A 17,992-nucleotide genomic window follows, 5' to 3' on the forward strand; every position below is an offset into this window, starting at 1 on the left:
AACTAATACAATTACAAAATAGTAATTCAATGAGCCCAAAGAACTATCATTTGGAATGTGTTTTCCCTCACGGTTGCTCCTTATATTAAAAGGTAGGGCAGTCTATGAAATGATGGTTGCAGTGCTGACATTCAGCTAAAGACCTTGTTGGTGGGAGGTTTCTGCTGATGGTCCTTAGTGAATCTGGATGGTACATCAGGGAGAGGAGGCCTTGAACACGGTCCAGCTCCAGACTAATGGCAGAGCACTCAGGAATGTGTGCCCAATCCTGGGCTGTTTTGGAGAGAGGGTGAGGATAGGCCATGGGGTGACCACAAAATGGCTGTAACCCAACATTACACACACGCACACCCCTTCATCCAGGGACCGCTTCAGCAGCTGGGCATTGCTGGAGTTGAGGTAGCCCTGGACACCCTGCTTTTCTGCAGAATCCCTCTCCCCAGCTGCATCCGAGTCACCTTGACAGCATCCTCCACTGGCCAGTTAAGCTGGTGTTACTGCTGCTTTGCATCACCGGCAGAGGGTAGAGGACATGGCCCAGGAATTAATTTCCCCCTCGGGAGTGGGTGCATCACCACATCTCTACCCAGTGCCCTTAGTCACCACTCTGTCCTAGATCGCATGGAGCCAGGTGGTTACAGCATAGCATGACCCAGGTCAGATTACGCCCTCTGCCTTCACCAAGGAACTTCACTGCACACAGGCATGTAAACAGTTACCGTAGCGTGCGAGCGAAGGAGCCAATCTAAAAATACAGGAGTCTTCAGGGACCTGGCGAGATTACGAGTTACATATCAGCCTGGCAGCCAGAGAGCTTCCAGAGAGCCAGTATCAGCACAGAGCGTTTCTGTCTGCAGACTTCCACTATCAAGCCCATCGGCAAGCGTCACCACTGGCAAAGCTTCAGAAAATACTTGGTAGGGGACCACTGGTGGGTGGATGGATTCTATCAAGAAAATGCTTATGGAATTCAATAGAGATTAAACCAGGAGGACCATGCAGAATTTTCATCGTGTTCCATAGTAACTACTCTAAAAACAAGCAGCATTTGAAGGAGAATGGGATCCTTTCTATCAGTTTTTTGGATCGTCCTAGAGAGGGGATATAATTCTCTATTATTTTTAGGCTGGTCCATTAACATTTTATCTTAGGGCTTCTCCCACAAAGGGTTAGATTGGCCAAGAAGCCATATTTTTCATCCCCTCCATCATCTGTTTTGCAACCCAGTTTTGCACAATTCACAGGCTACAGCTTCAGTGTAATGCAGCTCCCTGATTGTTGCACACAAATTTTACTGAGCAATCTGGGGCCAGACACACTTTTTTTAGGGGCACTATCAGTTGCATGTTCAAAACTGGATGCACAAAATCAGAGATCACACTGAAGGTGGTTGAAAATTTAAATCCTTAGATCTCTTTCCTCTCTGAGTTCAATGAATTTTAATCCTACGATCTGTGGTGATTTTAAAGTCATATGTTTCACATCATGAACTTGTAATAGACCAGTGCACCCACCCACTCTGCTTCCATAAACCCCTCCGGAAAACAGATGCAAGAAGTCGCTATCTCTGCTAATAATTTCCCCATATCTAATTAGCCATCAGACAGTTTGCTTCAGGCAGACTCTGCATAGAAAAGCTACCCACGAGACCATTCAAATGGGTGCACCTCCATTCAAGGCAACGTAGCATAATGAAAATGTTTAAGAACAGCACTGGTTGTTCTTAGTACATCTGTGTACATTTCCCTCTCTCCCCAGAAAACTATATTCCTCTAGCTTCCCAGAGGGCATAGGAAGGAAACGCCTGACAGTCAATCACAAGTCTGGCTTTGCCCATGGAGTGCCAGACTTCAGGCTTATTCTAGGCAGCAGAAGTAGCATGGTCTGGGAGCAGTTTTATCAGCTTCCATCGTCATTCCTATATGAATATTTCCTCCAAGGAATATTAACTACTCCAAAATTCACAGCCGTTCCAAGGGGCTTTCACATTTCTCCTAGGAGTAGTGGCCTGCAGGCCTACTGGTAGGAATGATGTGGTATTTGTGTTGCCGTAGTGACTGGGGATTCCGATCAAGGCCCCATTCTCCTTGACAACAAAGATGACGGCCCCCGCCCCAGACAGCATACAGACTAGGTGTCAGACGGGATGCAACAGGAGGACAAACCAGACAAACGGGGTTGGCAGGTAACAAAAGGAGCGCAGCAGAAAAATAGAAGGCACTTTCTCAACCGAAGCCAGGCTGGAGTGAGTTGTAGGGATCACATTGGAAGTAGCTTTAAAGGAGGGATTTAAAAAAGGATAAAGGGGGCACCTTTTGAATTTCAACAGGGAGGATCATGGGGCTTTGCTGGCATGCATGAGCTTCAATCCTTTCCATTCAGCCTAGGAGGCCAGACCATACCAGACCATGAAGCCTCCCTAAGGGAACAATAGTCCAGTTACAGACAAGAGGATCACTGCAAAGATTCAGGAACTAATGCTTCTGAGCTTTGGGGTCCCTTTGCTCACCAGGTGGGAATTCCCAAACTCTCTCAGCTCTCCTAGACTATCATTTGGTTAAGTGCACTTCGAAAGTGGCTGATAGTGTGACTTTGCCTAGTGCACACGGCTGAAATCCTGGTGTCTCACGGGGATCATGCCGCTATTACAGCAAATTGAATTGGGAGTGACTGGCAGGAACACAAAACTGCAATTAACCTCAGACACAGAAATGTCCTGCAGTGCAGAATAAAACAAACATTTTGACTCACATCAACACATCAGCCAGTGCCACTAGGACATCTGAATACCCCTTAGGAATCCGCACTTCGGGCTCAAGAAGGTGGCAAAAAAAAAAAAAAAACATGTGGAAAATGAAACAGCTTTAACTTGTCACAAACATATTGCTTATATATTTGGGAGAAATTCAGATGCCTTTGAAGACACCCCAGGGGTTTTGTAATGCAGGTCACTGTCTCTCCCCCATTTTGCTGGTATCATAAGACTCTTCAAGTAGTGGGAACTCCATTTCTTTACATAGGGCGTAAATTCCTTAGGATTGTGGTCACATCTTTGCTGGGACTCAGAATAACATGATTCTATCAAGCCCTGCAGAGTGCCCATGAAGAATGCATTTCATACAAAAGCCTTTATCCATCCCACCTCTCGGCTTTGTAATTGGCACTATCTGCTTCAGGCAATGTATTGAAAATGTAGGATACATTGTATCAAAGTCTTTAGTGCAGGGAAAGGGGAAAATCCTGAGTCTGTACATCCTTCCTCAGAAATCCTTAAATTCAAAAAATCATTGACTTGTGCTGACGTGTCCTGGTAAAACCAAAGAGGTAGCTAGTAGGATTTAACTCCAACCACTGGATTTCCTGTGCACCTCATCACACTGCATAGGTTGCTACGGTTTTCTTGCTTTATCCAGAGCAGTAATGTGAGACATTCAGAACTTTCCTAAAGAGTTTGACCGGAATAAAACTGGGACATCAGCCAGAATATAACTATAGAATAATGAGTTATTCTAACCCCTCTGCCTAGTAATGGATGAGATGAAATATAAAGAGAGATTTTTAGCATATGAAAAACTCAGGAGATGAATCCAGCCATCCTATTAATATTTTTAATGGCCCTGCTTGGAACTGATTCATGTTGGCTGGGCAAATTAATTTAAGAAAAAAAATATACAGGAATCCAGGATGGTAACTTAGTGGTAGCACTACACACTACTTTGACTCTTTCTCAAGGCAAAATGGCCAGTGTGTAGGGTGTGGCTAAACCTATTGTACTCAGAAGAAACACTGATATGTCACACACAGTACCTCCTCTGTCTCCAAAATAGGTCTCAATGTTTTGTGCTATAGCTTCATGAGAGAGCAGGTCACTACCACTGTTAAGGAGTTTGTGATCAGTCAAACAGATATCTAGGGTTTTGCCTCTCACTCACTTTTAAACTAGTGCAGCTCCATCGACTCCAGTGGACTTACTCCTAATTTACAAAAAAGGTAAGAATGAATCAGGTCCTGGAAATCTAGTCTGCTTGTGACCTCCTGAATTACTACTTTAATTTGCATACCATCTGGCGATTATTTGCCACATCACCCCCTCCCCCGGCCACATGCACACATTGTCCAGTGTCCCAATTAATGTATCTTTCATCAATTCCTTTTCCATACTCTTTCTCTAAAGGGTATTAGATAAAACACCTTGGAACTACCCTAAGAGAGTACTACATAGACAGACATGCCTCTGGTAGGAAGTACATAGACAATGTAATATAATGATAAGGGACCACTCTGAGCAGAGACCCAGTTAACAGACCTTCCTCTCTAATTACCTAGCTCCTTTTGACTCCACCCCCATTTCAGTGCTGCCCTCTTATAGGAACTCCCCCTCCCCTCCTCTTCTCTTCCCTCCCCTTCCCCAGCATGCCTTTCTGCTTCTGGTCCTTTAAATTGGGCAGAGCTAGCCAACACAGACCTTAAGATAGCCATTTTATAATTAATGGCTGCTTGCAATATCTTCCTTCTAGCTGGTGAGTGCTTTGTGGTCCTTTCATTTCATTTCCTCTGCTCCAATTTAAATTTTCCTCTTTTCTTTCCTAAACAGACGGCAAATCCTCACACATGCCAGGATTTTTTTGTTGTGACCTATGGGTGTGGAGTAAAAGTGGGCTATTTTTGCCCAGTTAAGTGGGGTTGTGGGAATTGCCAAAGTGCTGTTTGCCTCTAGCTCCTTGAAATCCCTTTTTTATGCAGTCTAATTTACTCTCACTGAGATGCCATGGGGGAAAATCATTTATTAAAGGTAGCATGTGGCACTAACAACAGCATGGAGTAGCGAGGGCCTGTGTTTCACAGGGCTGGTTTGGAGGTGGAATTAGTGAGAACAGCAGAGTTAGTCTTTCCAACAACTGGGGGGAGAAGCAATGAAAAAAAACTAAGCCAACTAAATATTTTTTTAAAAGCATCTCGGTTCTAGCCAGTGTCTAACTGCCCATGCAGAATCAAACTATGCCTAAAAACACAAATGAAACCTCACAACCCAAATGACCCGTTAGCTTGGAGGAGAGCGAATGTAAAGATGTGATCTCAAAATGCTGACCACAGGGAAACTGCATTTGCTTAGCATCTGTCATGCAGCTAGAAAGATGGGGTTTAGCAAAAAATGGCTCTGTGCATGGGAAGACCATGAGGACCCAGCAAGCTAGCAAGTCTTTTTTTTTTTTTTCCTTCTTCTTCCATTTGAATGAAGTGGTAATTAAAACTTTCCCATACACAAGGACAAGAGATTGTCCCCACAGGACACCTTTCAGCATTCTCCAAATGAGATCAGGCTATAGTCACACTCTGCTGTGAAACCTAGGCTTTCAGTGAGCTATACAATAAAATCGCCTGTCAAATTCACTGTTTGATCCCGTTCAGTGGAGCTGCTTGCCTGAGAAAGGATTAGTTCTGATTAAAGCTTTTCAGGATGAGGTCCCTACTGGAAAAGCTCGCTAGGGAAGTTTTCAGCATTGCACTTGTAAAACATGGGATTATTTTTAACAGCTGTTTACTTTAAAAATGACAAACTAGGCCAGAAAAGTACAAGGCATACTAAAGGAAAGTCCAGCAGGGGAAATGATTGGTTCTGCTCACCAAAGAGAGAAGGAATAGTTAATATTCATGAGTGAGTAGCATCTATTTTTATTAACATCTAAAAGTAACTAAGCAAAAGCATGGATGGGTTTCTGTTTTTAACGCTTTCCCTTGTCTACATCACTGCCCCCCTCTGCTCCTCTGAACGCCTCTCTCTCTCTCTCTCTCCATCATTTTGCCACTGTTGGTTTGAGAACCTTCTCCTCTGCAGCTCCTACCAACTGGAACAGTTTTAGCTATCATCAAATTTTCTAATCTGACTGGAATACCTTTGTCTCCCTTGCCCATCGCTCTTATTCTCTCTCCTGACCTGCAGTTATTAGTTGTATAACTGTGTGATCCCCCTTCCATGGAAAATATACCAAATAAAGTTGTTTTATTGTGTAGGAAATCAGGACACGTAGAGATTCAGTGTGTAATAACACAGGTCAGTCATAAAGAAATGCTGTGTGTCCACAGCTAGAGAAACCTAGTAATTGGCCAGTTAATAACATTTACAAAATAGAACTGACTTGGGATACTCACACTTAGAGCTGGTCAGGAATTTTTTGAGTAAATGTGTTTTTTTTTTTTCCACTGGAAAATAAACATTTTGCAGGAAAGAATCTGGTTTGATGAAATCCGCATTAGGAAGGTTTCTCTAGTCCAGGATGGAATTTCTAGTCCAAACCAGAGAGACACCCCCTGACCACAGAATAGCCAATACAATACAAGAACTATTTCCTACCCTGTTCTTCTTACAAAGTATACCACCTTACTGCTGCAGTTCAGGCAGAGTAGGGACTTGAAGCTGGGTTTCCCACATCCCAGGGTGAGTGCCGTCATCCCCAGGCTACTGGTTAGTCTAGGGGAGGATTTCTTGAAAAACTTTGAAGGTCCCAATTTTGTCCCACTTCAGAGCAAAAAAATTCCAAAATCTCAAAAGTTGTCATGGGACGGAAGAACAATTTCCCACCCTCCTATACTCGGAGTGTAATGCCTTACTCCTCCAATAGCCCCACTGACTTCACTGTGACTGCTTGTGGTATAAGGGACTGTTCACTTTTAAGTGCATTAGAATCTGGCTTCTAATTAACAGAAATCGATGTGTTGCCGTTATTATTTGTGTATTATTGTAGCACTCTGGAGCCCCAGTCCTGGACCAGCATCCTGCTGTGCTAGACACTGTACAAACAGAGCCCCAAAAAAATCTCCCTGTTCTCCCTGGGGGGCATCTGACTTGTGCTACTGGCCAGGGCCGGCTCCAGGCACCAGCTTAACAAGCAGGTGCTTGGGGCGGCCAAGGGAGAGGGGCAGCAGGTCCCTCACTCCCTCTAGGAGCGAAGAACCTGCCGCTGAACTGCCGCTGCCAATCACGGCTTTTTTTTTTTTTTTTTTTGCTTGGGGCGGTAGAAATGCTGGAGCCGGCCCCGCTACTGGCACACAGTATAGAAAAGTATTTCCTTCTGTGAGGCTTTCAGCTGCAGTGCAATGAGTTTATGCTAAAAGCAGAATAAGTATTTTTGAAGAATGGTTTATCTGAATACAGCATACTGGAGAAATAACCACTAATTGAGCTCCCTTCCCTTCCCCACTCCCTGCCACCGCTGTCATGTGGAAGGTTAAGTTTGTGATTTGTTCAGCAGCCATCATCTACGGATGGCTGAAATTCTGTTGCTGATGGACATCCCCAGGAGCAGTAATTATGTCTATGTATGTGTCCTCTTTCTGTAGTTAGTTACTGCTACTATCAGCTGTTTGAGTCGTGCCATGGTCTTAACCAGCTGGCGCTGGCATCACCTATAGCTTCCCAGTCTGTCACGCTCCTCCATTGTAACCGTGAACATGGCATGCCCAATAGGAAACCACTCAGCCTGAGGGGCTGATAGCCGTAGGACCTTGTTCCTTCCTCATTCCTATCTCTTGCTTTAGAAAGTCCCAGTGTTTCCTTCTGTGGAAGGAATTTCCCCCCCCACCCATACCTCTCTCAAGCTGCTTACAAATAGATCATGGCTTGGCCAGTAGTTCTGAGCCGCTCACACTGACCAATGGACTCCAGAAAAAGCCAGGACTCAAGTGCGACTGTCCCTGGTGAACGCTGTCAACTCCACCAAAGGTATTTAGGTGCATAAACTTCCACTGATCCCGCCTAAGCACCTTTGTGGATCTGGGCACAATTGCTTTACTGATGTGACCAGCATATGCTTCCTTAGCTAACACATCCCGCTGGTGAGGGGAAGCCCTAGTGGGACTGATGCTTTTGGACTGACCCTGAACCCAGAAAACTTAGAAAATTCAACCAACTGCACCTGCCAGTGGTGGTGGGTTTTTCAGTTTAGGCAGGAGAAATGCTACTGAGGGTGAGGACTGCAGGCACCACACTGATGGGCGTTTTTTACTACCACAATACCTGTAGTATTAGGCTTTTATGCAGGTAATGACAGTGACTGATGCAGCCTGGCCCTGGCCAATCTGAATAGTCTCACACATACTGTCATACGGGGGCACAAAAACTCCTGTGTGAGTTACTTTTAGCTGCCTAACAAGCAATTCCAAGTGAGTGAGGAGTTTCTTCCCAAGTTCAATGCCAGTGATGACTTGTCTCTCTGTAAGCAGAGCACAAACCCTTCAAGGTTCCATTCCACAGCTAAATTTTGAATCCACAATGTCCGAGTGGGTTGTAAGTTTGCTGAATTGGGTCCTGTTATGTTTTTCACCCAGGATAAACATAAGCAAATTCCAAATGTTATTTTTACCAAAGGAGCCTGAGTTAAACCTGCCACATATGCACGACTGGGTAAACAGATCATTTCACCAAGGAGTTACCCATTTGCACTCTCAAATGCATAACTTCTGGGTGCAGGTTTTTCTTCGCATAGGCAATAAGCCATGTGGGGCTAGATTTTTAAAAGCTGAACCTTGTACTGCAATTATCCATGGACAAAAATGTCAGAGATCTAGCTAACTGATTGTATCCAAAATCAGGTTGCTAGCCATCTAAGTGACATTAATTACATCCTCAAATGGTGGATTAAAAAAAATAAAATAAAATAAAAGATTGTGCCTTAAATTATTTGCACTTCTAAAACTGCAAGTGCAAAAAGGGGGGTCTAGGTTGTCATTTGTTTAAAAAAAACAATCAGGGCCTTTATCTGCACAAATGCACATTTTGTTGCTTGCCCCAGCATACGAACGTTCTAATGGGCATAATTCAGAATTTTTTAAATGTGCAAAGAAAACACCTTTTACCTCTTCACCTGCCTATCACATACTCCCACCCCCCACTCCATTGTGCCTTTATTGTCCCTGATAGCAAGAGGTTTAACATACAATACATACATACAGCAGCATTCCAAGTTTGAATTCATGTAGGTTCTGTAGATTTTGGAAATGTTTCCACTTTAAGGAATGGGGAAAATACAGAATAGCTCTTTGGCCTTTACAAATCAAAACATTCAGAGTTCCAACAACTTCTGTCCAGTATGTCCATCCCCTTAAGTACATTTACTTTAAACATCAAATTCAATTCACGTTTTATATTTGTCCCTCTGCTCCCTCCCTTTTCTGCTACCTGGGGATCATGCCCTAATGACACTTTGGCCTGGTCTACATTGGGGGGGGGGAGAAAGGGGGAGATGGATCTAAGTTACGCAACTTCAGCTACATGAATAATGTAGCTGAAGTTGACATATTTAGATCGACTCACCGTGGTGTCTTCACTGTGGTGAGTCAACTGCTGCCGCTCCCCCGTCAACTCTGCCTGTGCTTTTCGCGGTGCTGGAGTACAGGAGTCGACGGGAGAGGGCTCGGGGGTCGATCGCTGCCCACCGATCCGGCAGATAGTGAAGACATACCCTTTGTCTAACCTGTAAGTCTCACTAATTTAGAAGTCACATTTAAAAGCTTGTCAATTTTGCCTTAAGTAAATAGAAAGGTACCTCCATAGTTACAGTATTCCTCTAGACTTTACAATAGGAACGTTCATCATTCTGCAAATACTCACCTTATGGAAAAGTTCTAGAAAATTACTAATTAATTAATCCAATAGAGTTTGATACAAATTATTCAATATTTATAGAATTTAATGATCTTCTTTCTAAGTTTTGTGGACTGTCCTAGCTGGGTTATGACTCTCTAGACAAGCCTATGTAATTGTTCAAAAAGATCTACAGAGAGGTTAAAATTTTCCATAAGGGTGAGGAATATTATTTACCGTATATACTCATTCATAATCTGAATTTTTTTGGTAAAAAAGTGAAGTATCAAAGAGTGGGGGTTGGCTTATCAATGGGTCTACATCAAAATTTGATGATTTTAAGCTCTATTGAATTGAATATCTAATACATTGTCGTTTTGTTTACCTGGAGCGTCCACAGGCATGGAGCCCCTCAGCTCCCAGTGGCCGCAGTTTTCCGTTCCCAGCCAATGGGAGCTGCGGGAAGAGGGAGCTCGCGCCGCTTCCCGCAGCCCCCATTGGCTGGGAATGGCAAACCGCGGCCACTGGGAGCTGAGGGGCTCCATGCCTGCGGATGCACCAGGTAAACAAAACGTCCTGACCCACCACTGGCTTACCCTGATGGGCCAGGAGCCAAAGTTTGCCAACTCCTGAAATATAGGGTCGGTTTATGAAAGGGTCATACAGTTTTTGCAATTTTACCTATCCATCTTGGGGGGGGAGGGAAGGGGGGAGATCAGCTTATAAACGAACGGCCTAGTGAATGAGTATATATGGTAGTTACTGCATCTGAGCCATATTTTTGCAGGGAGGACTTCTTTATCTATCTTGGGAATTTCTAAGGGGCCTAGCAACATGGTTCCTAAATGTTGGATAATTACGGGACTAGAATTTCAAGCGGGATAGCTGTGCACAGCTACCAGTATTGCAAATGAAAATGTGTGATTGTGTATGCACATTACCATCACTAGCCATTTGTGTACAGTTATCCAGTGTGCCAATAATTAGAGGAAATGTGCACACACATTAGGTGCACGGTAATGTGTGTGTTTTGCTCCTTTTTTTTGTATCGAAGCTTTTTTGTAGACGTGATGCAAGAAGAGTCAGTCCAGATTTTCTAACGCCAGTGGCATTTTATTCACAGAACTTGCTTGTCTTTGTGTTGATAACCCAGGTTCAGGAGCAATTATTTGAAAGCAGTTACAATGTAGCTCGGGTCTGGGACCAATACAAGCTGGTACAATATAAAATAACAATTACCATTAAGGCGTTGCATTACTAGTATCAATATAAATTTGGTATGAATATGAACAATTATGGCCTGTACAATTAGAATGTCAGACACTAACAAATACCTCTAGTATCCTATTGATAAAATTGGGGCCTATGGCTATGCAGTATTTGATGTTATACAATGGAAAACTTTTACTATGTGCCTAGAAGGCCGATATGGAGAAGGCCAAGGAGGTTATCTAGGCCATCCCTTATTATGCACAAATGCTCTATTTTCTAGTACTTTGCTTGATATGTATAAAACTAGACTAGGCACCTGGGCTTCCACCATTCCTCTGCAAAGGTGATTCCATCATCCATGGAATCCGAAGAAGTGAGGTTTTTACCCACGAAAGCTTATGCCCAAATAAATCTGTTAGTCTTTAAGGTGCCACCGGACTCCTTGTTGTTTTTGTAGATACAGACTATCACGGCTACCCCCTGATACTTGACACCATAGTCCAATGATAGTCATGTATATAATGAAACTGGGAGGAAGACTTCAATATTGTGCCAAAGGCAGAAGCAATAGCAATAGTATTAGACTTTATTCCATTGTCACCCCACAGATAACATGGCAGTGTCCCCATTCTATGGATTTGCATCTTTCGGTACCTTGTACTGTTTTGCTCAGCTACTGGTGACCCACAATAATGGCTGAAAAAATAAAGCATAAGTGGACAAACACGAGCCATTGTTCCAGACTCTCTGAACATTTCATATACCATTAATGTTACTTTTGGCTCAGCTCCGGTGTAATTTGAACAGCATGAACCTCAAACTGTATTTCTTTACCCTGTTGTGGGACACCTGACATCAGTTCAGACACACCAACTGTCCAATGCACAATGGTTCAGATAATAACACAGAAATACAGGTGAGAGGGGATGACTAGGTACTAGCTGCACACAGTCTGGTTTTGTGGGTAGTGTTTTATGCTTAGTTTAGAGTTCTATGCTTCCGTACAAAAATCCAGTGCAAGGGGGGGGGGAGTTTGTATTGGGTGTTCAAGTTGCAATTACGCTCTGGCTAGATAGAACCTTAGTGCAGAAGTTTCCAAAGGACAGAGACCTGTCCACAGGAGCCCATGCCTCAGTCATCATGGGATGAAATCTGCATTTGGAGACAAAAACAGGAGATACTACTGAACAGAAGAATATATACAACACCAAGTACTGAGGATGGAGGGTGCATAATTAGTCTTCCCTTCTTTAACAATCTTCTCTCAGGGACCAACTAGTGTCTGTACTTTATAGGACTTAATGTAGTTGGGAATCTCTTATTCTATGAGATGGGGAGGTATAATAATAATAGATGGAGATATACCTATCTCATAGAACTGGAAGGGACCCCAAAAGGTTATCGAGTCCATCCTCCTGCCTTCACTAGCAAGACCAAGTACTGATTTTGCCCCAGATCCTTAAGTGCCCCCCTCAAGGATTGAACTCACAACCCTGGGTTTAACGGGCCAATGCTCAAACCACTGAGCTATCCCTCTGTACCCCACCCCAAAGCAAGGCATTAATATGTCCTGTCATTGGTACCATGAAAATACCCCAAGTTAATTGACAAGATACACCAATAACTAAATTGGGTAGCTCAGTATTAGGAGAAAAAGCCTTTCACATAAGAGAAAATAGGGCCATCCATATGGAGCAGGAGCATCTTTAAAAATCTACTTTGCCTTCTTCAGATGTGGTGCACATAAATCAGGGGTTCTCAAGCTGGGGGTCAGGACCCCTCAGGGGTTCACGAGGTTATTACCTGGGGGGCCGCGAGCTGACAGCCTCCACCCCAAGCCCCACTTTGCATCCAGCATTTATAATGGTGTTAAATATAAAAGTGTTTTTAATTTATAAGGGGGGTCGCACTCAGAGGCTTGCTGTGTGAAAGGGGGCACCAGGACAAAAGTTTGACAACCACTGACATAAATGGAAACAAAAGAAATACAGATACAGTTAAATAAAGTACAGCTTCATCTGACAGGGAGAATGAAAATATCATTCAGGAGAAGTCTTGAACCAGTTCCCCTTCCAGTACATCGTTGCATAGTAGCAGGGCCGGCTCCAGGATTTTGGCCGCCCCAAGCAGCCTAAATAAATAAATAAATAAATAAATAAAATCAAAAGCCGCAAACTGGAGTGAGGGACCGTCCGCCGAATTGCCGCCGAATAGCTGGATGTGCCGCCCCTCTCCAGAATGGCCGCCCCAAGCACCTCCTTGGCAAGCTGGTGCCTGGAGCCGGCCCTGCATAGTAGGCCAGTTTACAGACATGACTGCTCTGAAAAAAATGGCTAGTTTGAGGGGGAGGTCAATATTACAGACTATAAATGGTCAGTCACATGAGAATGCCTTATTGAAGTAGAAGTTTCTTTAATGACTCCAGACTGAATATAAGAACTAGAGATTAAACTGTGGCTTAACTATTTAATATTTTAGGCTTGGTCTACACTAAACCCCCAAATCGAACTAAGGTACGCAACTTCAGCTACGTGAATAACGTAGCTGAAGTCGACATACCTTAGTTCGAACTTACCCCCGTCCAGACCCGGCAGGCAGGCTCCCCCGTCGACTCCGCGTACTCCTCGCGGCGAGCAGGATTACCGGAGTCGACGGGGAGCACTTCTGAGTTCGATTTATCGCGTCTAGACTAGACGCGATAAATCGAACCCAGAAGTTCGATTGCCTGCCGCCGAACCAGCGCGGTAAGTATAGACAAGCCCTTACATAGGCCAAGGTCAAATGTATCCAGTTCAAGGAGGACACAAGTGCCTTGTAATGACACCATTTGAAGTGCATTATTGCTCTGTCAAATGACTATGAGCTCTTCACCTATGACAGGGTTATGAATCTAGAGGGACGATGCAGCAGACAGCCTGGTGGCATGTAGAAACCATGCATAAGTGCTTCTCAAGAAGAATCCCTAGTCCTTTCATGAGGTACAGAGCAGAGGTCATATCCAAGTAGCTCTAACACACCAGGAGTAGCATTATCTCATGCAACCCAAAGCCTCCCGAACTGGCTTTAGTCTGCCACATAATATCTTTTGTTGTGAGAAGGGGAAAAATGTATGTGAAAGAGATGGACAGATGAGTAAAGAGCAGAGGAATGCAATTATTACAAGTTAATCCAACCACTGTTAAATGTTCAGCAGCCAGTCAGAAGAACTTTTTCCACATGGTTTGTGTTAAGTACTTAGTAAAGAATGTTCTCGAGAACAGACTGTTCTTGAAGCATGGGAAAAATAAATGAAGTTATAATAATAATAATCGGTCTAATACAGGTTAGCCAGGTTAGCCAAAGATACATCAATGGGGCAGCTTCTAGAATCATCACCTTCATATAAAGAATCAGGACTTACCTCTTGTGCTTGCCCTGTAGCAGCCAGAGATATCACAACCACCTGGGTAGCCAGGTGCCCCAGAATGGCCTCTGGCACCAGGAAAACCTGGAATACCGGTGCTCCCGGGGGAACCCTTCAGACCCAGGTCCCCTATGACTTGTTCTCCTGGAGGGCCTGAAAAATGAATGGCATCTCAAACAGTACAGTATAACTCTGCTGGTCCAATGCAATATCTATTGTCTGACGGCACACATCTACTGACAGTTATCTGGGGACTTTCCCTGCTCCCTTTTGAAGGAAGATGAGGTTAGAGAGTCCCCACTGCATCCTGATGAAGATCTATGGACCTCTTTCCCATTTCCCACAATTTAACCCTTTCCTGCTGTTCACCAGTGCCCTAAAAGCTTTGTGACGTGGCCAGCATCACTGGATGAAGACGGCAAGAAAGAACGCTTGTCTGCATTCATCAGTGCTGTCTCCTAAACATCAGGAAGAGGAATTGCTCAGGAGTAGGACGACATATCCTCACCCTCAAGGAGCGATTCCAGCCCGTGGTGAGCAGGGATCAGGAGTAGGGAATCTCACCACTGTCTCCCATGTGGAGAATTATCAACCACTAATCCCAAGATCCTGGTGGGGTTCATTGGTTTTATGTCTTTATATGTCAATAGTAACAATCATGTATATATGAAAAAATACTTTCTGCAATGCTCCCCTGCTGGAGCCTGTCACTGAAGTCCGCAATAGTCCCACTGACTGAGCTAAAGCAGATCAGGCGACATGAAAAGTCATATTGGGGCCAATTTTCAAAGGGCCTTCCACTTTGTGAGCCACCTCCTCAACTGGCTTATGCCATCTGAACATCTGGCCTTGTGTGCACAAAGTTCTGCAATAGTGTAGGAAATTGAAAAGTCTGTATGTAAATTGTGTAATTAAAACATGCAATGACCAGTTGGTATGTTCAGACATTGGGGATTTCTGCCTCTGCACTGGCAGACGTTTACCAAAGGGAGGCTCTTTGGAAAATATGTCCCATGGGGTCTTAGAAACAGAGGAATTGCCATACTGGAGCAGACCCATGGGCCATATAGTCTAGTTTCCGGTCTCTGATAGCGGCCAGCACCAGATGCTTCAGATGAAGGTGCCAGAAACCCCACTAGAGGCAGATTTAGGCTCATCTGCCCCTCATGAGTCTGAGTGTTGCTTTGAATTTGGGATGTGGCTGTTGCAAGCTATGCCCAAGCTGTTTGCTCAAACCCCTTGGGAGCACAGATGAAGAGTCAACATTACGATTGAAACCAAAAGACTGTATTCACTGTACCTGCTCGTCCTCTTGGTCCTTGGACTCCTTCGTCCCTGGCTCCAGCCATCCCTTTCTCACCCTTGGGTCCTGGTCCTCCTGTTTGAGGATGAGAAAGAGAGAGATGTCACTTACCACAGCTTAACAGCTTCCCCTGAATTAACACCCTCTACTCCAGCCTCCCCATAAGGTGGCTCTTAAGTGGTATGGTCTTTGAGGAGGTTGTGGTCTTTAGTACCACACACAGCAAAACAGGATCCCCTCCTTTAACCCCTCCCATGTGGCCCTGCATATGTATCCTTGGGCAGCCCTTGGCATTGTCCCTCAAATAGGATCATCCCCCTACACACTGAATTTAAGTTTGTGGCTATTTATGAACCTGCAAATATAAATCAAGTCATTATTTATACCTGGTCTTTAAGTACGGTGCAGTGCATCATACAGTGTTAGGGAGCCTGTTAACCCTTCACTGTTGAATACCATTTTAGTGGGGCAGTAGAAATGACTTCCTCATCAATCTGCATTGCTCTGCTGTGCCTGCAGCCCTCTGTGCATCAGAGCCAGTCTTCCTGAGCTTTTCCTCCCCTTACCAGGACTAGGGGCCAGCATCCAACTGCAGCTTTCTCAGGGCAAAAGGTGCAACTGCATATGCCCGGCTCTCGCTGCTCAGGGAGGGCTGGCTGGAAAACAGCAATTCCATTGGGTGAAATGTTTTGGAGGTTTGGGAATCTGTTTTCATTCTGATGAGGAAGGAAACTGAGACCTTACAAAAGTTCCCCCAGTGTCACCAGCCTGGTGGTTATGACACTGGCCTGGGATATGCTAGCCTCAGGTTCATAGTCCCTGCTTGGACTCTAATCTGGTCTCCCCGGTTCTAGGTCAATATCCTGACCCGCAGGCTAATGAGTTAGTCTCACCTTCCTGATGAAATGGTCAACACTGATATGCTTCCATACTGGGACCTGAAGAAGAGCTCGGTGTAGCTCAAAAGCGTGTCTCTCTCGCCAAACAGAAGTTGGTCCAATAAAAGATATTACCTGCCCCACCTCATGTCTCAAGACATTTCTCTTGAGGAAATGGCTTTTTTCGACAGAAGTTTTGGCAAAGAGATTTCGACCAGTTCTACATGTAAGTTCTACCTGTTCTTCATCTAGGGGATCCGTCTCCTCACTTGACCGGCTGGAAATAGTTGCAGGTTGCTTCGTCCCTGCTCCACTTAATTGTCATTTTGATAAGCTTTATGTTTTCAGGCCAGAACTGAATGACTAACCAGCTCGAGCTAGGGGCTGGCTTTTCAGAAGGATTAAGCAGCCACTGAAGCCAGAGCAGTTTCAATTAATGTTGCACGAGACTCTCCAACAACTATTTTTATAAAAATATCCGCTCAGACATTATTTCCTTCCATTAACACCTGGCTTTGCCTCTCCTACCATCAAAAATTTGCATCAATATGTGAGACCTGCTTCTGAAGTGGGGCCCTTTCGTGGGAATACATGCCTGTGAGAGAGAGCGGCAGGAATCGCCCGACAGGCCTAGGACTCAAACTGCAGAAGAACTTTCAGTGCATGGAGCGGTCCTTTGCGTTAGTAGCAAAAATAGCTGCTTGCCCTACATGTCTTTTCAGCTGGACAGAAACAGAGCTTCAGTTATTGAGCTTGTGAATGGGGGAGATTTTCTTGTAATGGGAAGAAGAAAGAAAAAAAATTTTTTTTAAACCATCCCTCATGTGAAAACAATCTGTCAGTATGGTTGGTATATACCCCTAGTGCTGGCGCCCATCCTGGTCTCACTGGGATGCTATGCATAAAGACTGGGGAGGGGGAGCAGGGCTGCTTCAGAAGAAAACTTGCTATGCCCAAAAGCTCTAGTAAGGAGATGCTTCCCCCAACACACGTTTCAAGATGGCTTTTCTAGAGAAAAGGAAGGAGCTACTAAAAAGAAGGTGTGTGTGGGGGGAAACAACAGTGCAGAATCTTCCTTGAACGCTCGTGACAGATTCTGGTTGCTGGATGAGCAGCCGTGTGAAATGTGCCAATTAAACCACAAACTTAGACTAAAAATGGAAGGAAATTCTACATGAAAAAGGAGGGAGAGGCTCTCCTTGCACGTGCACACAGTGATTTCCTTTTCTTTCTCTCCCAACGTTTTCATCTTTAATAATGCTCTCTGTGCCACTTTGGCGCTGTAGCCAAAAGGTTCTTCTAATAGCCTATCCTTAATACACTGTTTTATTAAACCACTGGTGGCTGCCAGGACGACGGTACAGTTAAGATTTGCCCTGTAATTAAACAAAAATTCCAGCAACACTTTCTCCTTGCAAGTGCAGGAGCTTTAAGTTTGAGGCCAAGAGGCCAGAGATAAGAGAATATTCTCTCCAAAGCTCATGAGTTCTACTCCAAAAAGGTGCCTGCGAGTGCTTTGCCCACTGAGCGGGGGGGGGGGGGGGGGGAGATAAGAAGCTTTGCACGCTGCTCTCATTCCTAGACTGGAAAAAAACTGTTGGCCATATGCTGGCACC

General features: G+C 44.5%; 1 protein-coding gene across 6 annotated transcripts in view; it reads right to left on the reverse strand.

Moving 5' to 3' along the window:
- Positions 1–10,670: 10,670 nt before the first annotated feature.
- Positions 10,671–17,992, reverse strand: part of COL20A1 (collagen type XX alpha 1 chain) — a 102,802-nt gene continuing 95,480 nt past the window's right edge. For all 6 annotated transcript variants that reach the window (XM_054045417.1, XM_054045420.1, XM_054045421.1 and 3 more), the window contains 3 exons: positions 15,496–15,573; positions 14,193–14,348; positions 10,671–11,944 (listed from right to left, as the gene is read on the reverse strand). In XM_054045417.1, the coding sequence (XP_053901392.1) occupies positions 11,931–11,944; positions 14,193–14,348; positions 15,496–15,573 (248 nt within the window). In that variant the 3' untranslated portion in view covers positions 10,671–11,930. The remainder of the gene's footprint in view (positions 11,945–14,192; positions 14,349–15,495; positions 15,574–17,992) is intronic.

This window comes from Malaclemys terrapin, chromosome 12 (assembly GCF_027887155.1).
Source record: "Malaclemys terrapin pileata isolate rMalTer1 chromosome 12, rMalTer1.hap1, whole genome shotgun sequence".
In the NCBI taxonomy this organism is placed as follows: domain Eukaryota; kingdom Metazoa; phylum Chordata; order Testudines; family Emydidae; genus Malaclemys; species Malaclemys terrapin.